This window comes from Rissa tridactyla, chromosome 1, assembly GCF_028500815.1.
Source record: "Rissa tridactyla isolate bRisTri1 chromosome 1, bRisTri1.patW.cur.20221130, whole genome shotgun sequence".
Lineage (NCBI taxonomy): Eukaryota > Metazoa > Chordata > Aves > Charadriiformes > Laridae > Rissa > Rissa tridactyla.
The window spans coordinates 6282518-6304793 of record NC_071466.1 but is presented as its reverse complement, the minus strand read 5'-3'; the positions used below and the strand labels follow the sequence as shown (position 1 = coordinate 6304793).

General features: G+C 47.5%; 1 protein-coding gene across 12 annotated transcripts in view; it reads right to left on the bottom strand.

Annotated features, from left to right (window-relative positions):
* Positions 1-22276, bottom strand: part of PAK1 (p21 (RAC1) activated kinase 1) — a 79167-nt gene that overhangs the window by 32568 nt on the left and 24323 nt on the right. For 7 of the 12 annotated variants that reach the window (XM_054192654.1, XM_054192696.1, XM_054192723.1 and 4 more), the window contains 2 exons: positions 18643-18720; positions 1319-1529 (listed from right to left, as the gene is read on the bottom strand). In XM_054192654.1, coding sequence (XP_054048629.1) covers positions 1319-1508 — 190 coding nt within the window. In that variant the 5' untranslated portion in view covers positions 1509-1529; positions 18643-18720. The remainder of the gene's footprint in view (positions 1-1318; positions 1530-18642; positions 18721-22276) is intronic. The other 5 variants (XM_054192678.1, XM_054192731.1, XM_054192748.1 and 2 more) reach the window with 1 other exon arrangement.

The following is a 22276-nucleotide window of genomic DNA, read 5'->3' as shown; positions in this document are numbered from 1 at the left end:
CGTTAAAGGTATTTTTTGCTCGACAGGAATTAAAGGACAGAAGCAACCATTCTCGTTCGGGCAGGTGTATTGCAACAGAAGGCTCTGCTGGGCTTGGCTAAACAAAAATCTCTCATCTCCTGAAGCATCTGCCACGTTGGCCAACCTTCAGCAAACGCAGGCATCTCCAAATCGGAGGCAGCCTGTCTGCTGATTTTACCCAAACCGTTCACTTTTGCAGCTCTCCTTTAAAACCTACTTCAAACTGGCATTTCAGGTTGCATTTCTTTTACTCTCTAATAAATTTCAGGTGATTTCTTCGGTCCCCGCAACTGTTGAGCCTCGAGATTTAAAAGCTGCACTCCCTTCTTTCTTTTCCCTTGTGTCTTCTTTAAGCGGACACAAAAATCCTGCAGCTCTTTAGGATTAACAATCATAATTGCAAGTTCTAACCAAGATCCGGCAAACTTTTAACATCGAGTTCATGGGTTTCTGCATTGCATAATCAAAAATCCATGTTTGTAAAACAATATAAAGTTGCCAAAGGTACCAAACAATAATAATAATAATGAATGCTGCAGTATTTTGTGGAAAATGAACCTACGTCTTACTTAAATTAGTGGAAGTGGCACTCCAATTAGTCTTTTTTCTAACAAATTTAAGGAGACAGCCTGCCTCCCAAAGCCCAGGAAGCTGAAGACATCAAGGCTTGACTTTAGTTATCCAGTGTCCAGATACCATTGCAATGCAGACTCTGCAAAAAGCTGATGTATTAGAAAGAGGAACTCAAAAAAAATAGGTCAGATATAAAAAGAAACCCGCATATATTAGGGGATAGAGGCTTTTTTTTTAACTTACATCACTTCAAAAGATTCATATGGGAGAGAGTGAGTTTTTTAAAATATTCTGATCTTAAAAATTAGAATTTCACGTACAGTTCACAGCTCCTATCTCCCTTTCCATCTGTTTCAATCCCTGTAACAGGAGAAAATTCCTTCAGATCACAAGAAATGTGCAAAGAATTTGCAGTAACGGATTATTCTTAACAGCAAGTAGACAATGACTGACCCGAACACCAGACCAACCATGCAGTAACATACGACAGGCCTGGCAGGAGATGGCCTGTTAGTCACGCTTAATTCAAATTATTTGCTGTTTATAGCAACAAACAGGCAAAAGACCTCCCTCTGCTCCCCAAAATGACCAAGACAGTCACACAGGAAACAAACAAACAACATTTTCTAAAACCTAAACCATTAGTAAGCACCAGGTGCTTAGCTGAGGTCATTCAGAGCAACATTCAGGCAGAAGGTTCAGAAGAAAAGACAAAATACTATACTTTTATCTCCTGGTAAAATAGCTCGGTAAAATCGGTCCTTCCTTTTCTTTTCTTCCGGGTTGGGAGGCAAAGGTTTTGAGCCATGGTTTAAAGTCCCGGCATCTTTGCTGCCCGATCCGATCATAGTGCTGGTATTTCTCATCGGAGGAGCAGGCGGTTTGTCTTCTGTTTCGACTCCATTGTTAGACATCTTCAGCTGGGGAGGCCGTTACTAGGAACAGGAAAGAGAAAGAAGCAGCGTTATTTATTTATTTATTTATTTATTTATTTGTTGTAAACTAGAATCCCACACTGCCAAATAAACCACACACGGGCATTTGCAGACTAGCCTGTAACCTCGTATCAACACAGACCAAGCGTCAGCGGGACAAATTCTTTTCGAGCTCCAAGTTTTTTCTGTTAACAGGACTCTGTTCAAGCGTTTGAGTTATTGATCATTAAGAAAAGCCTGTTTCAGGATACAGCTGATTCTCAAGGAAACCACGGAGCAGAAATGTAGAGTGGGGATGAAAAGCAGTAAATACCAGGCAGCAAAGATACTCGAGAGGAGCCAACAAGTTGCTGAGCTCGAAAGACCTCTCAGTTCCATGCTCGTTCCACTAAAAACTACGTCAAAATGTTTGTCTCAATCTCCAGCACATCAAAAGAAGTATGGCCAGCAGGTCAAGGGACGTGATTCTGCCCCTCTACTCCGCTCGGGGGAGACCCCACCTGGAGCACTGCGTCCAGCTCTGGAGTCCTCAGCACAGGAAGGACATGGACCTGTTGGAATGGGTCCAGCAGAGGGCCATGAAGATGATCAGAGGATGTCCTCTGTTGTGAGGACAGGCCGAGAGAGTTGAGGGTGTTCAGCCTGGAGAAGAGAAGGCTCCACAGAGACCTTAGAGCCCCTTCCAGTCCCTCAAGGGGGCCTACAGGAAAGCTGGGGAGGGACTCTGGATCAGGGAGGGGAGCCATAGAATGAAGGGTGATGGTTTTAAACTGAAAGAGGGGAGATTTAGATGAGATCTCAGGAAGAAATTTTTCACTCTGAGGGTGGTGAGCCCCTGGCCCAGGTTGCCCAGAGAAGCTGTGGCTGCCCCACCCCTGGAGGGGTTCGAGGCCAGGTTGGACGGGGCTTTGAGCAACCTGGTCTGGTGGGAGGTGTCCCTGCCCAGGGCAGGGGGGTTGGAACTGGATGATCTTTAATGTCCCTTCCAACCTGAACCATTCTGCGATTCTATGATGCAGAAAGACTGAAGTTTGCACTCCAAGAGTTTCGATCCAGCCGCTAAAAAGCTGCTGAACTGGTTCAGAGGCAGAGGTGGCCAGGAAGCCGCAGAGCTGTACCCACGTCACCTCAGACGCAGGGCCACGGTCCTCGCTTGGTCCTAAGCCGGCCCCGGCCTTTCCCTGGTAGCAGCAGACTTCAGGCACAGTTCAAACCGCCGGGAAGTCGACTGCATTTTGTTCTGTTGGAAGGGTCAAACAAAACTAGATCCCCAACACACACATAAATCCCTACGTAAATAATCCCTGCTGTGCGGATTTAAAGACGGAAGCTTTGGAACAGGGTAATAGATTATTCTGCAACAACTAGCTTGTTCCACCCAAATGAGATCAGCGTTACTCCAGACACAGCATGGCTGCAGCGAGATCCTTCTGGAAACCGGAATTAGTCTGCATTATGTTCTCAAAAGAAAGTCGGGAGTTAACCGTAGAACAAAGGCCAAAGCAGGCACAGTTTCTGTTTGGGTGGAAAAAGCAGTTCAACAACTTTATGAATTTCACAAGCAGTAAGGGAAGACGTTTCGCTCAGGGAGAATTACTGGGTGGCCGAAAGTCAAAAGCGATTTGCTCTTCGCAAGTGAGAAATCCGGTTTCAAAGCCAAGATCACTGCTGGCTTCCAGGGAGCTGCTTCTCCGTCGGCCGGACCCAGAGGAACCACACTGGGTCACACTCCAAACAGATCCCGCAACCACACAACGGTCCTACGACCGCACACACACCACCCTGGAGGTCTTCAAAGTCTTCTCTGGCCAAGCTACTGATGCTCAGCATTAACTGGAAAGATTTGGACCCGGGGTAGGCTGCTCTCAGAGCTGCAGGGAGTTCAGAAAGGCGAATGCTGCCTGCAGAAGGCACTCAGCTGCAGCACGTTGGACTTTGCTGAGAGCTGCGGTTCCCTAGCTGTCACTGGTCTCCAGCTCCACCTTCTCCTCCACTTATTTGGTTCCCGGTTTCTTCACGCTTGCTTTTAAATGGGAGAGCTGACAGTACTGCGCAGCGCACAAGGCTTTGGACAGGCCTTCACACACAGGGAGCTTTGTGAGAGGTTTGACCCCAGCCCCGCTTGCTCCCAACACAACCGTGAGACGGAATTCTAAATGAGAGACTAGTACGTGGGGTATTGATTTTAACGACGCGACAGTTTGGGAGGGGCAGGGGGAAATTAGCTGCGCGTTCGTCTGGGCGTCTTCCGGCACGTGCCCTGCGCGTCTCCCATCACTCATGGCTTCGGTCAAAAACGGAGCAGAACCAGGCGACAGCCGGAGCGCCAGCCGTGAAGCGGTGCAAACGACGACTCTCCCCGTCTAAGCAGTGGGGAAAAAAAGTCTAAACTCAAACCCAACTGGTAAATTTGGCAGCCACTGCTGCGCACTAGACCTGTGCGACATGAAGATATTGAGGCCTCACCGACGGGCTTTGCGCAGTGTCGGTACTGAACCGGCACAACTAAAGCTTTTGAAAGGACGTAAGCAGAAGGGCCATGTAAAGAGATGCATTCTTTGCATTTTTTTTTTTCCTTATTTCTTTGCTTATTTAACCATGAGAAAGCAAGTTGCTGGGAGGGTGCTAGGAATACGCTGCAAACAGGGAAGCGGAAGGAAAATGAAGGTTAGCAGCTATGTGCCGGCCAAACGGCCCTCCCCGAGAGCAGGCACCACATTTGCTGCTGTAACACCCTGGCTGACCCCCCCAGGGGTTTGGATAAAGGTGCATCCAAAGATTCCCTCACCGGCCAGGACTCCTGGAGCTGCAGGCACGGCTGAGACAGCAGGGGAGATGATGGATTGCCACGTTGTTGGGTCCCTCTGCCGCCGAGCAGAGGCGAGCAGGTGAGAATCGGTGCTCGGTACCTGCCCGTCCGAGGCACGGGGCTGAGCAGGGGATGGGATGAAGTTCACTGTGTTGGGGAATGGACGCAATATCAGACCGAAGGACGGTACAAGGAAGAGAACAGAGCGGCGCGTGGCTCCAGGCTGGGGAAAAAGAAGTGAGAAGAGGAAGGAACACCCCCCATCCCAGAGTATAGGCAGAGGCTGGCCTAGTGCTGGGAGAAGGAAAAAGAACACAGGGGAAAGAAAAAAAATATCCAACACCAAAAAGACCATGAAAACATAAGAAAAACCTCTGGATGTCAAGCATCCTCACCCTCAGTTCCACCACTGCAGAGCCCTGGGGACATCCGCTCACAGTTTCTTCAATATAAGAGGGTTTTTCAAAATCCCTCAGTCGGAAAGGACGGCGTGCAAGTGAATTACTGTTTTACCGCAGGGCTGGAAACACTGGCGGTACAAGCTCTTGTTTATTTTATATTATTCCCTGAATGAGCAAATAACTGCCGAGAAGTTACGTAGTTTAACAAACAATATTGTTTTACACCTATTTGGTAACTGCGACTCTCAGGTGGGCAAAGCCTACAATACACCCTCTCCTTTCTTCTCCATCGCTCAAGCCCCCAGACCGTCCTCCTCCTTGAAGTCTTATGTTTGGAGTAATAAGAACTATTTAATCTGTTTGGAGATGGGGGGAGGGGCGAGAGAAATGTCTCAACCCACAAAACCGAGAGACTGGTTCTACAGAAGTTATCCCCTGTAATAGCAGCACTATCCCAGAGAGTTCCCAAAAGCCTTTTCCCACTATGTGTTTACAGGGAAAACCAAAACACCTGCTTACGCGAGTCCTCTCCCTGTGACACAGAGACACAGTCTACCCCCAAACTCAACATCGTTATACTTCAAACGTCTGCTGGCTTCAAAGCGCGTGGATGAAACCCCGTCCTGCCTGAATCACACCCCCCCTCTCCAGGGCTTTTACGGCCGAGCTGAGCCCCCAGAGCACGGAGCCACACCAAGTGGTTACAGAGGCGGCCGTCTCCCTCGCCGTAGCCTAGCTGACTGCGCAAATTCTCTTCTTCCTAAAATAATCTCCTGCCAATTCCCACGTAAGCGGGCTTTAAACAACCGTCCGTCCCCCCACCACCACCCCTTGTGTAGGCCCTGCTCAAATTCAGGGCACCAGGCAATGGCTTCACCAGCCGGCATAGCATCAGCGTTACGGCACCGAAGCGCCTCGATCCATCCTAACAGGAACGCAAAGCGTCACCGGACCGAGCTGCTTCCTTCTTCGCCCCAGCATGACTGTGCTTTGCAAAATTCGCCTTCTGTTTCCGCGGCATGATTAAGTGAGCAGTGGAAGCGATGAAACAGCACATGAACTTTTCAACCGCAGCCAGACGAGGGAATACCGTTTAGCTGCAGACGCAATTATTCTCAACTACTACGTATATGAAAAATACCAGCGCTCGAACCAAACCCCACAGCCACCACTAGGAAGGCACGGCCATAATGCAGCGCTGTTGTTTCTGCAGCCGTTTGGGAGTACGGGAAGTTCGAGTTGTTTCAGCGCACAGTACTTTTTTCTTTTGAAGTTTTATTACATACTGCAACCTAAGTCAAGTTACAGAGGCCTTCAAGTGCTCCCTGCTCCTCCCCATCAACTTTTGAAACCCATTAGCTAAATTAGATTACTCCAGCCTCCGCAGAGCCGAGCGGCAGACCTGATAAAACGCCTTTCACACCTACAAACCGCTTGTGCAGACAGGAAGGAGTGACAGACGACCACGCGCAAAGGGGACAAGAGGCTCAGGAAACCACTTGGCGGTTCAAGAGAGGGCAAGCGGAGGTACGGAACAGGAGACGGCACCCACGGGTGCCAACAGCGGCAGCCAAGAGCCGAGAGCACACAGACCCTTGTCTGAGCCGCCTTCAGTAGACGTGGCTCAAAATCACGACGTTTATGGCTGTAGCTTCCCTGTAACACAGGCACAGGCCCAAGAGCCATTCTTCTAGCCGAGTGGGACCCCAACGTATGTGGAGCCTTCTGGCACTGCTGCGTGTAACACACACACAAAAAAAAAAAAAAAAAAAGAGAGAGAGAGAACAGAGATCCTCTATTTATGTCATTTTTCCTTCTGGTAAACCACATCGTTTCAAACCTGATGTTCCACGTTGAACTGTGAGTTTCTAGCAAGCTGGCTGTGTTTCCTTTGCATTCCTTAGCGAGACAGGCAGATGACTGATTGCTAAACCAGAAAGCAATTAAAAAGTCAGAGGAGCTGAAACCTACGCTACAGTAGATTCCATAAAGATAAGTATGTCCAATGCATACTAATTGCTGGAGTCAACACGAAAACTCATAAAAGAGCCATCTATAATTCATGCAGTCTGGCAAGACAGTAGCTGGAAGTTACTCACTACAACTTAGAGATGAACAAAAGTATATTGAACGAGGGGCGGCGGGGGAGATGCTCAGCAACCGTTTTCCCCTCTCTGCCTATTACCAGAAAGAAACCTCACATTTTTTCCAAGATGCTATTTTTCTGTTGTTGCCAGGGTGAGGAAAGGGCGTCTTGACCTTTAATTAGAGTTGATCCTGATCAGAACAAGCGTTTCACTCCTGCACCACTATCCCTGCCGCCTTCCACCCCACGGCTAGAGGTTGCTTGTGCACACACAGAGTTAAAAAAAAATAAAAAATAAATCTCCTTTTTCCTCCTCGTGCTGCCCAGGTGGGAAGGAGCAGGGGCTGTCCCCTGCTCTCTACAAACACACTGCGGGCAGCAGATTCCCTCCCCCTGTGCCACTCTTTCATCCAAATCCCAGCAGAAAATTAACGGCAGAGTTTACCCCCTGGGTTTTGACACAGGATGCAAAAGATACTCATTCGTTTTTTTTATTTTTCCTTTATTGCTTTACGTGGGACTAAGTCCCAAACACAGTTTCGCATTGAAGGAAAGGCATCCCACACACGTTCCACCTGGAAGAGAAGCAAGAGGTGTCCCTTTCCCCCACCTGACAGCGGATGGGATCTGGGACACGTGCGCACACCCTGAGGGAGGACAGGCTCATCGTCACATTTAGAGGTGATTAAAACAAAACAAAACAAAACAAAACAAAAAAATCCCAGAAACTGTTGCATTTAGCTGTCTCCCCAGGCAGTTAACTGCGCATCTGAGCGCTGCGCAAGTGTGCCAATTAAACAAAAAAAAAAAAAAAAAAGTCAAGGGCCATCAGTGCATCAGCCCAGACCCAACATTTACATGTGAATTAAACAAAGCCCCAGGTTTTCATGAAGTTCTAATAAAGAAAGAACTACAGTTCAGCAGCGTTTGCCCACCTATCTTTAGAATTTACCTGCTAGACCCCTGCAGGTGCTGCCACCACCTAAAGACGCAGATGAAAACCCTAAATTAGATGAAGTGATAATCACTCAACATAAGTATACATTTGGAAGGGAGCACATCCACCGCTACAGCCGGAGCAGGGGGGTGTGAGGAGGGGGAAGGAGACACGCTCTCGCGGCAGATGGCCAAATACCGCCTGCAGCCTTGCTCCCCTGCCAGCGTTATTTCCATAGCGCTAGACACAAAGGATGGCTGACCAGTTCCAGCTCAACAGGAACGCTGGAGGACTCCACGGCTTGGGATTTTAAAAGGCAAAAGACTGGAGGGTCCTTTTAAAAAAAATAATTAAAAAAAAAAAAAAAAGCCTTTAATTCAACCCCAACTGCTCAGGCAAATGCAAGACCTGCCGGGTGGGATTCCCTAGCCCGTATTTTGCAGGAGGACACGGACACCACCGACTGCAGCGGGCACCACCTCTGGGCAGCAGAGCTGTCAGACCTCCTCCTCGGCAGATAGATGTACCGTTGTACCACACAGATATGCCTCTAAAGAAGAACAGACTAATTATAACCGCTCGATTCCTAGCAACGAAGCAGAGTTCTCCTTTCACTCAAGTTAACGAAGCTTCTTTCGGTTTTGTTTTAAATAATCCAGGGCCGGCTTTCGCCAGCCTCCACGGCGTGGGCCCGTGCAGGACCGCCCTGTCACTAACCCGGATACACGGAGGGGTTCAGCAGCACTGAGGCAGGTCAAGCCCTTTCCACCAGATTAGGCTTCAATCCAATACTGCAGAGGCAACGCCAGCTTAAATTGCCGTGTTTCAACTTCACTTCGGCCGTTTCCTGAATAACTAGCAGCGTCAAACGATAACCATTTCGCGGTCAATGCCAGCTATGCCCAGGTACCCGGAGTACACCACGAACTGGGATTACCGGTGCTCCAGTCGGGTGGCTCAGGCTTTGAGAGCTGCAGGGACCAGCTCCGGCTCTGCCCATCCCCAGGCAGCAGCCGCTCGGTTTGAGTGAGCGCTCACCCCATTCCAACGGCGTTTCCGAACAGCCCCACAGAAAGAGATTACATATTAAAAAGAGAAGGGGTGGGGGGTAAAAGGGGGTGGGGGGGAAAAGGCGGTGGGGAAGGGAAGTCCGCGCTGAGGCAGAAGGAACCAAGAGTATAATTTTCCAAAGTTCTCAGTCCACAAATCATCCTCCTTATTTCCTCCTCTCCAGGCGTGCTGTCCCCCCGCCCCTGGCTACGTGCCTGAACAAGGCCGTTGGCTGGTGCAGATGCCGGGACAGGCTCCCTTTCCCAGCGGTGCGGAGCGGAGCAGCCTTGGCTCCGGTTCCACTTGTGCTCGGAGGAAGGCAGGGCTTCAACCGCAGGAGTCGAAGCAGCGACGGGAGTTAGAGCTTGCTAAGCAGGGTGGGAAAAATAAAGGCCTCCTGTTAAAGCACACCCAAAGCTCATAGAAGCAGGTTTCCCTGGGGGAAATCTCGCGTTCCAGAGGAAATGACTGGATGCAGTATAAATAAAATATATTAACACACACAGTTAAACCCATCCCTGCAACTGTTCACCTAACTTACTTGGCTCTAAACCCAAACTGCACATTAGCGGCAACAGCAACTGAAAGGAGCCGAATCATCCATCATTTTTCCATTCGAAAGTTTCCAATCCAGAAGACGAACATCGAGCACAGGCCTCAGAATTAAGCCCCCGCTGTCCCCTGATGTGGAATAATTCCTAGTCGACATATTCACATTTGAAATGCACATAGGTATTTGCAAAAACTGCGCCTTGTTAAATGCAGAGATTTGACCTTTGCCATTTAGCAATGGGGGTGGGGGGGAAGAAATAGGTCAGAAAATTCTAACACTGTCATGTCAAGTAAAGAACATCCCACAGGCACAGAAGACACGGTCACGCAGTGGTTAGCGAAAAGCCACAGTGTGTAAACAGCAAAAAGTTTGCATTAAACTGTAAAAGATGATTTTTTTCCTAAGGAGAAGAGACACGAAGACAGAGACCTGCAAAGAGGAAACCGATGTTCTCAGGAGTAGAACTCATCCAACTCCTCTCTTTGCTGGGAAACGAAAGGACAAGACGACAACACAAGCATCGTTAGTGGATGAAGCCATCCAAGAGCCTCAATTAAGACTGAGGGGGAAATGCCAAAAGAGTTCAGCGCTAATTAGAAATGCAAACATTTATCATCAGGGTAGCGCTCGCCTCTGTGTATGGCTCCATTGTGTTCAGGGCAGCTAACGACAGTAGGAAGCCCCGTGCTCCGTCGTATTTATGTAACGACTGGCAAAGCTGTCACATTCCCTTAATTGCTAGCCAGGATTTTCATCCTGGCAGTAGTTTTCAATTAAAGGAAATCGCAAAGACTGCTTCAGTTTCACATTGCTTCGCTACAGTTCTGGTTCTTCTTCAAAGCTGGGGAAAAGAGGAAGAACGAATAATTCTCCCAAGACAGAATGAGCGCTGCGTCAAACACGAGCTTGTTGTAGACAAACTGAATTAAGAGATAAAGAGGGAACGGCCTCAAGTTGCACCAGGGGAGGTTTAGATTGGATATTAGGAAAAATTTTTACACTGAAAGGGTTAGCAAGCATTGGAACAGGCTGCCCAGGGAAGAGGTTGAAGCACCATCTCTGGAGGTATTTAAAAGCCGGGCAGACGTAGTGCTTAGAGATATGGTTTAGGGATGGGTTCTGTCAGAGTTAGGTTGATGGTTGGTCTCGATGGTCTGAAAGGTCCCTTCCAATCTAGGCGACTCTATGATTCTATAAGGAGAGCACCATCACACAGTCAGAACTGAAAGACCTAATTTAGCATCAGTAAAGACAAAAAAAATTGAGATCTGCATATAAATCTGCTTCAAGTTTGCAATGATTACTCCTTCTGAAAGGGGGGAGATTGAGAGGAGATATCAGGAAGAAATTCTTCGCTGTGAGGGTGGTGAGCCCCTGGCCCAGGTTGCCCAGAGAAGCTGTGGGTGCCCCATCCCTGGAGGGGTTCAAGGCCAGGTTGGACGCGGCTTGGAGCAACCTGGTCTGGTGGAAGGTGTCCCTGCCCAGGACGGGGGGGTGGGACTAGATGATCTTTAAGGTCCCTTCCAACCTGAACCATTCTGTGATTCTATGAATTATGATACATGTAATGCTCCAAAAGCAGTTCATTTCAAAGGCAAAATGAAAAAGCCTAAGGTAGCTTGGGGTTTCCACCTAATCGAGCTTTCACAGAAAAGCCTCCTGCGCTGGTAGAGCATCAGCGCCGTGTTTATAATTACATGCCATCTAGCAAAACCCCCAATTGTACCTAGTTTATAATCCCAGTCCGTACCGAAGTAGGCGCAGCGAGGATACTGTGGCAAGGTCTCGCGTTCCCAGACTTCCTTCCTTGTACCAAATGGACTGCGGAGCATTCGCCAGCCCATTAAGAACCATCATCATTTAATTTCATGAGCAGCAGTTTGGTTTTAGGAGGTACCATCAAGCCTTTTATCACATCGTTTACTCGGATCCTGATCACACTTTCTGTATGTCAGCAGAGAAAAGAAAGCTCTACAGGGCTGGTACAAAGGATCTGCTCTTTCTGCAAGATATTACGACACAACCCTGCATTAGCGCTCGGTTAAATAAAGCCCATCAGCCAAGTGAACTATTTTTACTCCATTGAATAAAAGGAAATGTAAGAACATCATTTATTACAGAAGCGGTCCCGTTTTAAGGCACTGTGTAATTAGGAGTAGGAGTTAATAACAGGACCAGGAATAGCAGGCAAGGTTTTCCTCAACATCTTTGTGCAAGTCTTTCTGGGGCATGGATCTTCTTATCCCGTGTTCCTGCTACAATTACCCAAGCAGCTTTAAGTAGGGCGCATGGATCTTCACTGCTACCTCATTCCTTCTCCTAGAATCACAGAATGGTTTGGGTTCGAAGGGACCTTAAAGACCACCCAGTTCCAACCCCCACAGGCAGGGACACCTCCCACCAGACCAGGGTGCTCAAAGCCCCATCCAGCCGGGTCTTGAACGCTTCCAGGGATGGGGCAGCAACACCGGCTGCAGCCACAAAACCTAACCCAGAGGAGACCGATCGAGCTCCTTCGCACAGCCCTGTCAGCGCCTGCAGCAAGCGGCTCGCTCCTTTCAATCCAATTCCCAGCGGACGAGGATCTACATCATAAAATCAGCAACAATATGAACTGCAAATTCAGCAGAATTTGGATTTCACTGATGGATGGACTGCCAGTACGCATGTTTTATTCATCTCAAGACTGCTTTGTCAAGTTGGTTGCATCTCCCTTCTGTCCTTAAAATGCTAAAAATCATTTTATGGTCACTATCGAGCAGCCAAGAAGCTCAATAGAGAGTGTTGTCCCTTTTCTAAGTGCTGGCCAAAACTCAACAGATTTCCAAAACGAAGACAACAACCAAAGACTGATGTTCTAGGAAGCTGTATGAGTCAGAGCGTCTTGTTCCGTATAATATTCCCTCCCACCGCTGTAAGTCACCTTGCTGAAGTCCCACGGCTACTTCCCGCTAAGGTCACCGGCGTGTGAATCAGCCTCCCTGTGAGAGCACCGCACGCAGCGGATCGAGACGCAGAGTTTTCTGATCATCCTTCCGTAATTCCAATAATTCAGATTCAAGGACGTTCACCACCAGCACGCTCTCCTAGAGGTTCCTGCTCCGTACCCATAACCCTAAAGCTTCCTCAGCGTTCAGGCACTCAAACCAATTCTCATTTCAGCCTCCAGCCCGTGTTACCAGCCCACGCTCCCTCTCTCTCCTGTTGTAAATCCAAGGCAAGAGAGTGTAAAATGAGATACTTAGCTAAAACACTACAATTTCACCTCTCACCCCGACAGTAACAGCTCTGTTTGCTATAAAACTGATAGAGCAGCTATTTCACAGCCCACAAGAAGTGTCGGCGTCGACCCCTAAGCATACCCAGGAGGAATGCAGGGGGCTGCACCTCCCAAACCAGTTTTGCCCCCTCTGCTTTATGGCATTTACACCCTGCCCCACGTAAGCACTGCCTCCCTCTTTACTGCAGCTCACATTCGTACACCCACCGTGGCACAACCCGCGCTGACTGTCCCCCTCTCCTGCTGGAATCATAGAATTAGGGTTGGACTTTCAGATCATCGAGTCCAACCATCAACCTAACGCTGACAAAGCCGCCACTACCCCGTGTCCCTCAGCACCACGTCTGCCCGGCTTTTAAATCCCTCCAGGGATGGTGACTCCACCACTGCCCTGGGCAGCCTCTTCCAATGCTTGACAACCCTTTCAGGGAAGAAATTCTTCCTAATATCCAGCCTAAACCTCCCCTGGTCCAACTTGAGGCCACTTCCTCGTGCCCCATGGCCTGTTCCTTGGGAGAAGAGACCGACCCCCCCTGGCTGCCCCCTCCTTTCAGGGAGTTGCAGAGAGCGAGAAGGTCTCCCCTCAGCCTCCTCTTCTCCAGGCTGAACACCCCCAGCTCCCTCAGCCGCTCCTCACAAGACTTGTGCTCCAGACCCCTCACCAGCTCCGGTGCCCTTCTCTGGACACGCTCCAGCACCTCAGTGTCTTTCCTGGAGCGAGGGGCTGTCCTTACACTCCTCGCAGAGGGATGCGGTGAAGTGAAATACACTGGCTGCGGGAAAGGAGATCCCGCAAATCAACCCAGAAACGAGCAAGACCCGATGGCTTAAGTAAACCCTCTCCTTTGCAAGTACGAGGTTGCTTCTTCCACTCCTTCTTTCCAGCCGTTTCCTTTGAGCTGAGTTTTCCTCCATTCCTGGTTATTCTTGTACTGCTGGTATTTGCAGGTGCTGATTCACAGCCTCCCAAGATACGCAGGTTTGGCTGCTTTCAGCTTTAAGAAAAATCACTTCAGGCTGGAAATAGCTGTTGTTTTTCTGTGAACACTCTTCAACGTATATCTAGTTTTATCTGAGGGTACTTTAACTAAAGCCTCAAAGTTTTATCAGTCTCTGTTGCTCTATTAAATATTATAAAACAGACATCAAAATTTGTGGCCTGCCATTGTGCTAGGTCCCTTTTAGCTTTAAAAATAGAAGTTGGATTTGAGCCTAATATACATTCTTTAAACTTCTAACACGGTTTGAATTTACAGTCCCATAGGTGAAACTTTCCCCGAGGGTTTCAATCCTTAATAAGATTAAAAATCTGCAAAAACGTAATGCTTTTGCTCTGACAAAGCTGAACCGAGACAGCTCAAATAGAAGCGGTCAAATCCCAAATCCCAACTTTTTGAAACGGGCTCTCAAAAAGCAGCCCTGAGCAAGTCAGCCCGCAAGTCTGTTATTGTAATATCTTACGTTATATCAGCAGACTCTTTTCAGTGGTTCCCAGTGACAGGACGAGGGGTAACGGGCACAAGCTGGAACATAGGAAGTTCTGATGAAATATGAGAAAAAACTTCTTTCCGGTGAGGGTGAGAGAGCCCTGGAACAGGCTGCCCAGGGAGGGTGTGGAGTCCCCTTCTCTGGAGACTTTCAAGGCCCACCTGGATGCAGCCCTGAGTAACGTGCTCTGGGCAATCCTGCTTCAGCAGGGGAGTGGGACTAGATGATCTCTAGAGGTCCCTTCCAACTCTGAAAAATTCCCTGATTCCGTGAAACGGCTTCTCTCTTAGATCCAAGATGATGTAGCGTTTCCAGCCTCTGCTCCGCTGGCTCCCAACCTTCCCTCCCCCCCCCAGCGCATCTGTATTCTGGGTATTTCCTTGGAGAGTCATTAACTGCTCCTTCCTCAAAGGCTGAGATTATTGGCATTTTTCTCAGACTAGATTTCTAAGCGTTTGAAAGACCTGTCGGGACAGAGAAAGAAATAAATACAGAAAGATACCAATTCATCATTCTGTCAAGACATTGCAGGTAAAGAGAAGACCGAAGTTTGGGCTAACGTCTTTAAAGACCGTTTGCTATCGTCTTGCGTGCCTGTTATCATTTACATATCATTTCACACTAACGTCGGTGTCCTCAGAGGGACAGGGTGAATTAGAATATCAGTACCTCTAATCTAGGAGGCGATTAGAGCAACAAACAACAAACCAGAGCTGAACGTATGCTCAAGACAATCTAGTTAGAATTCTATTTTAATTAAAAATCAGTCAAATAATCGTATTATCCCAAGGATTGCTTCAGGCGTGGTTTCAATCCAGCACACTTTTTTTTTTTTTTTTTTTTTTTTTTTTTTTTTTTTTTTTAAGTTCCATACCCAGAAAATGATCGAAAAAACCCTGTAAACTACCAGAGGGGTGCATTCTGTACAGGTTCCTCTCCCAGTCGGAGAGCGCAGGAAGGCTGAGAAATAAATGTTCCAATGTCAGTCAGCCACTTGCTAAGCCGCTTAAAAGAAGAAATGAAAACTAATAAAGTAAAAGAAGCATATATCCCAGGCCAATAAATAGTTTTCCCATTTTTCACCCCACTACCTGCAAATATAGTCTCGAAGGACACCTTTTATTTATTTCCTCTTATTTCCAATCCTTTGCCTCCTTTGTCAACGTGTAACATGCGCCTCTTCTACAGCTGCGCAGTTCACGTGGTTTTATTTGAAGAAAAAAATTAAAAAAAAAAAAAAGAGAGAGAGAGAAAGAAGTAGTTCAAAAATCACCTTTCATTTCTGGATTTGCTCTCACCTGCCGCGTGGGGCCCTGCCACATAGCATGAATTTTACCCAGAGGAGACGGCAGCGGCACAAGCCAGCGCAGCTGCCAGAGCCCCTTCCCTGCGGGTATCACTGCACTGGGGCCCCGGGGCAGACGGCGGAAGGAGCAGGGCAGAGGCAGAGCATGTAGTACAGGAGAGCGTGCTTGTAGAAACACGGACATACACATATACATACACACACGGATCTGCGCATGCACGTATATCGCTTGCACCACCCAAGCAACTCGCTTATTTTGTTTACTCCCAGTGAGAGTGCATCCTACGACCATTTATAAAACATAACTATCCTCAAGTGATACAAAGTGCTTAAAAAAAAAAAATATATATATATGCTATAAAGCACAATAGACAGCTCTGAAGTCGCATAATTTGGTATTACGCATTGCCAAGTTACTTCTGTAAGTATACATACACCGGGTCTTGTTTCTACTAACCCCAATCCATATTGATTTAAAAAATAAACAAACCAACCCCCCAGAGGCATATAAACGAGGTTGTTGCCCAAATCCACGCTGACCTCACACATGCAGGTCATTCAGCCACTGCCACTCGCTGTATGGAAACACACTTAGGAATTAAAGGAGAAAAGAAAACGAAGACACTTCTTGAGCCCGTTTCCTCTTCCAAGACACTTGTGGGCAGGAGGGAGGGAGGGCCAGGCAGCTCAGGAGGGTTAACCACACAATTTCCCTTCGGGCTTGCGCTGAAGAAAGAAGAGATTCAAGGTCTTCCAGTTCCAGAAACAGAAATCCTCCTCTGCGGAAATTTTATTCTACCAGGTCAACACACAGAAGACAGTGGTGGGTCCCCAGCCATCTCCTTCACCACTCCTCATCCTGCCGAGCCCTCAAGTCTGCCAAATTCAAACTCCAGATGGCTTACTGGGAGGTAGAGAAGATGCCAACAGACAAAACTAATAAAGTTCCTGAACTTGGACTATCTTCACGTTATTTATTTTTAGCATTTGAGTGTAGAAGCCCAAGGACCTGGTGAGTAGAAACAAGTTTCACTCATCCTAGTATTTAGTAGTAAGAGTAACCTTCAGCTGTGAAGCCCTCTTGCCTCCTCCACTGCCTGCATCCCTCCAAAACCAGTAGGAAATCAGGGAGGATGTGTTGATAGTGAAGGTCATGATGATGAACTGGGAAGATTTTCCTTGTTAGAGGTTCTACGACCCTTAAACTTTGAGAAAGTCTGCCTGAAGGGACAGAAGCTCACTCCCTGCTGCCAGGTCAGGGCGTAGACGCAGAGCAGTCGCCATGAATATGCAGAAGTGGTGGGTGAGCGTTTCTGTTCCCCTCCCCACTCCCAAAAGAACAACAGTTGGAACAACTTTTAGACCTTTACGCTCAAGGAGAAAATCCTTACAAAGCAGCTCTTGCAGGCAGAAGGCAGGAAGGTCTTCGTTTAACCTGGCAAGTTTTTACAGTACGTGGTCAGAAAGCCAGAGCAACGTGGCTTCGCCCGTATGCGGGATTAAGCATGACCCCCAACGTGGAACTGCGTCACAGTCCTGCAGGATCAGGATCACCACGGTGCTGCAGCTTAGGGGTCACTAGGGCCAAAGCCCATCTCACCTGCACACGCAAACCCAGCGTGGAATATTGCGGCATGAGGCCACCAGACCATACGGAAGAGCACCTCTGAAGACCGACTCACCAAGACATACTCAAGCCTGAAGTATGAGGCTGACGGAAGAGGTGATATTTGCTCTGAGCCTTTTCTATACCACTAGTGCTTGCACAACACTAATTACGACAGCCGACAGCAGCAGTCACTCTGATGGGAGGGCCAAACAAGAGTGATACAGCTGTCAACCGCATTCAAAGATTCAAATCCTTAAGAGTTCATTATTTTGGGGCTGGAACACAATCCATCCAGCAAAATACGCAGGTTTGCAGCTTTTGTAGGACAGAATGCTTCAGAGAGTTAAGTACAGCTGACGCAGACATTAAAAAACTAAGCCCGTTTGCCTGTTTCTCAGGGGGATTTAAACAGCAGGTGAGTGGGGCTGGTCTGTGGGACACGACCCTTTTTTATTTCAGCTATTTAGATGCAAATTGCTCCCCTCCCTCCCCCTCTCAACACCATCTGTTAGCCCAGAGGTTTAGACTGTGCCTAGGGTGTAGGTTTTGGGGGAGGGGGATATAGATAAAGCACTGAGAAAATTTCAGTCGATGCCCCGATTTCCTCTGGGGCACAATTTAGGGAGGAGAAAAAAAAAAAAAAAAAAAAAAAATCACTTTGCAATACTAATAAATTACAATAGGATTTTTCACTCATTCTACTGCATTTTTCCATCGACCCCATGGATTTCCTACCCTAGAAAGCACTCCCTGCCCAGCTTTCGACCAACGAGCAACATTATAGAGTGACACAGCAGGTTGCTATGGTGTTAGCATAAGGCGTGAGCTGGTACTGCAGGAAGTACCAGAGATTCAAGGAATTAAAGTCTTAAAATAATAATGATGAAGGCCTTCACTACAAGGCGCAGTATTTCATGTTCTTTTAGCGCTAGGGAAGTTACCTCACCTCTGTCTGATTTTCCCCAGTGAACAGCAAGGTACTTTCAAGAACTGTTGAGAGATTTGATTCATTAAATGCTTCACCCAGGAGTCTTCATAAAGGAAAACTATGGGTGACGGCACAGAGTATGCTTTCAGGAAGCTTAAAGACAACACAGTATTAGGAGGGGTGGCTGGTGGACCCGATGGGTGTGCTGCCACTCAGAGGGACAGGCTGGAGAAATGGACCAACACCAACCTCGTGAAGTTCAACAAAAGAAAATGCAAAGCCCTGCTGCTCGGGAGAGCTCCAGCACAGACCGTGAGCCAACCGGCAGAAAAGCAGCTGTGCAGAGAAAGTCCTGGGAGACATCAAGTTGACCATGAGCCTCCAAAGTGGCTTTGCAGCAAAGGAGGTCAACAGCATCTGGGCCGCATTCACAAACGGGCCAAGGAAGGTGATCCTTCCTTTCTGCTCAGCCCTGGTGGGACACATCTGGAGTGCTGGGTCAAGTGCTCTCCTCCCCAGTAGAAGAGAGACATGGACATAATGGAGAAGAGTCCAGCAAAGGTCCACATTGGAGCATCTGACAGATGAGGAGAGGCTGAGAGTGCTGGGACTCTTCAGCCCGCTGAAGGAAAAGCTCAGGGGGATCTTATCAACGTGCATAAATACCTGATGGGGGTTAAAGAAGATGGAACCAGGCTCCTCTTGGTGGTATCCAGCAACAGGACAAGAGGCAATGGGCGCAAACTGAAATACAGGAAATACCATTTAGGCGTAAGAAGGAAGGGGAAAAAGAACAAACACACACACAAACCACAACAAGAAACCAAACCCATTTTTTTCTGGGGGGGAACCAAACCACAGAGCAGGTTGCCCAGAAAAATCATGGGGTTTCCATCCTTGAGGGTGCTCAAAAGCCCTCTGGACATGCCCCTGAGCAAACTGTTCCAGCTGCCACCACTTTAAGCAGGGGCTTGGACTAGACTATCCTGCAAACCTCACCAGTTCTGCAATTGCAAGGCACAAAAAGCGGCAGGGAGTCTCTGGGGGAGAGAGGTCCCCAACATCGTTCTAGCTACTTATCTGAAACAAGTAGATTTTCAGTCAGTGGCATCCGAGGCCCCGGTTTAGTGATGAAGACAAATTAAAAGAGGTGAAAAGCGACAACCTTGCGCAGAAAAACCAGTGAAAGAGTTGGGATCAGTACTACAACACCCTCCCTCTGAGTTTTCACGTGCGGAGTGCAGTCCTGGTACTTGGGAGCTGCAAGTACCTCATCTGTGATCTTAGAGGCGCAAAAGGAGGGGGGAAAAAAGCGCGAGTACTTCTTGTTTGCTCTGCCCACCTCCAATCGCTCCATCACCTCTCTAAAGGAAAGGCACTTCAGGTAGTTAACAGAGCACAACGGCATGAAAAAAAAAAATCCCTTCCAGGTGCTTCTGCCACTTCAGTTACCACAGGAAACACATTCTCAGTTTAAAAAAAAAAAAAAAAAAAAGGGCAAAAAGAAAAAAAAAAAGACAGAGAGAACTGTGTATGCAATCCTGATTGGAAACTCAATGGCAGAGGGTAAAGGGGGACACGGAGGGATGCGAAAACCCTTCCTCCCCCTTGGATCCCAGATGATGGGATGGAAGAGCTCTCTCCAGCTTGAAGTATGAGTAGGTAAGAGACCACCAAAGGGGAAGCGGGGACGGAAGAAAATAATACAGCGTGGGCTTCAGAGCCCCAACTGCAGCTGAGCAAGTTCTTTAGCTGTCCTTGCTCAACGTTGAAGGCTGGCACCGAGACGGGATCAGGCGGACTTTAATGAGGATGCTCCACTGAGGTGAAGGAAAGGAGCTCTTAACTTTGGCTGGGAAGACTTCCTGCCGGACAAGGTTTGCACAGCAACGTTTTTTTTAAAGGGTTTTGGGCCTTTTTCTTTTTTTACTGTTGGGATATTGTTTTGGTTTTTTGAGTGTTGCCAACACAAACACAACGTTTTCCTCTTTCTCGCACTGACAGAAGAAGCCAGAACACCACACAGTCTCAACTATTTGGACCCTTCACGTGCCTACTTCCAAACTATTAACTTCTAAAATACACGGAATTCAGTATCTCTTACTGGAAAGCAATATTCTGGCAAAAGTTTCGGGCATTTCACAGAAACATTTTCCTAAAAAAAATATATTTAAAAATCAATTATCTGAACAAACAACGTTTGATAAATTTGTGCTGATATTTTGAAAGAATTTTAAATTTTCATTGCAAAATAAAAGTGGTTGCATTTTCTCCATTTATGAAAGGTAGAGTTTTCAGGTCATCGGCGTTTCCCCTAAAAAGTGAGTCTTCTTTATGAACTGCTCTAAATCACCAGCTGATTTCTGTTTCCAGATCTCTGGCGTTTCACCAACCTTACTGAGAATCAGAAGAACGGTTACTGGAAATGGTTTTATTTAACCGGCTTCTTGTTCACAAATCCAAGCGCATCTATAAATTTTAAAGGCTGCAATCCTGCACTTTGATCTGCAATACAAGCACGAATTCTCAGTCTCCTTGACTTTAAAAAGACAGAAAGGTCATCTGTGATAGCTAAGGGGTACTTGGCCTTAATGCCAGCAAGCCACCCACTGAAAACAGTGGGAGTTTGGCCTGAATTAGGATTTTGGGATTTATCCCGTAATGCCTTGTAACACTTCCCACACAGTACTACCTGACAGCCTCTGAAAACTGGCAAAATGTGAAGGACGTGCGACAACATCCGACGGTGAGGTTTCCCAGGGTGGTATTTTGTAACAATGGAATTCAACAAATAGGTGCCTGCATATGCACATATTCTCGCAATTCCGCATTAACAGGAGGTTTGGCATCCTGATTTTAAAAGCACAGTGGCTAAAAACACAACTCCAAAAGCTACTCACTGCCAAACGCACCAGACTTCTAAAAGGCAAAAAAAAAAAAAAAAACCAACCACAAAGCAGTTGCATCCGGAACATGACTGAACTTGTGCAATAATCCCCGGCGTTTGGTTCCCTGCTATCATTAGTGATTAGATAAGCAACACCAACAACCGGCAGATGCTTTTCCAGCACCACCTCCCAAATTGTCATCTTCTCCCACTGATACCTCCACAACAGCCCTAAAATAACTGCTGCCACCCCCAGCGCGACCTGGGACAAGGCGGACAGGTTTACAGCCGAGAAGCATCGAGGTCTGAGAGCTAATCGCTACCCACAGAGCGCCTTTGTGCCCAGATCCAACAGCATGGATGCTCCGGAAACCAGTCTGCCATTAGTTGATGGTCTTTCCCATCCCTGTTCTACATTCTTACCTGGTCAATATTTTGCTTAGTTAACTATATGCCCAAGTTGAACGTTTTCCCCCCGAGGGAAACACGGCTCTCAGCCGTGTTCAACCCAATCTGACCTCTGTCCTGTCGTGAGCCAAGTAACACGTACTCCAGGAGCCAAGGCCTTCGTACAGTATCGCTGCTCTGAATGGGGGGCCTGGATCCTGCCCAAACTGAAGTTACCGATTTCACTGCCAACAGCATGGGGTCCGCAGGATCTCATCCTTAAACAGATCCTTTATTTGGATCCCTGGAGGCAGCAGGGGCTTGCACACGACTGGATCGACACACCTATGGCGCAAGTCAGATCGCATCCCTGTAATTAATCAACGCAGCAACTGGGACACAACGCGCAAGGATTTGGTACAGCCTCTTTAGCCGTCACAGCAGCTCCCTGACAACAACCAACAGAAAAAAACCCAAACCAAAACAAAACCAAACAAAACTGAAACAGCTTAAAAGATAACCAAGGGACGGTGGGTCTTTCAGGGATTGAAACGTGGCTCATTTTGGACCAAGAGTCAAAACTAAGCACACGTGCTGCTGAAGAGACAAGACGGGTTCCAATTTAAAAGCAGCATTTAGTTACCAAATGACACAATGTCTTCCGCAGATTAGTTGGTAATGCTTGCATTTTACCCTGAAACTAGTCATTTTCTAAGATGATCCAAACGCAGGAGAAGGAAAGAAGCCTGACTCAAAGAAAGAAAAAATAAAAAGGCAGCAAAAAAAAAAAAAAAAAGTCCCACAGTTATCATGTTTATGACTTACATTCTCTAGACAAGAAATCTTTGGAGCAAGCAAAAGCCTGTCTGCCCTCCACTTCACAAACCCTCGATACCATAATCACATTTTTAAAATATTGCCTTCCTTCTGGAATGATGCAAATTAAAAGGCGTAAGTAATTCTCTGACATACTATTGAAAACCACACGCCAACACGAAATAGCAATTTATTGCATGCAAGCCCATT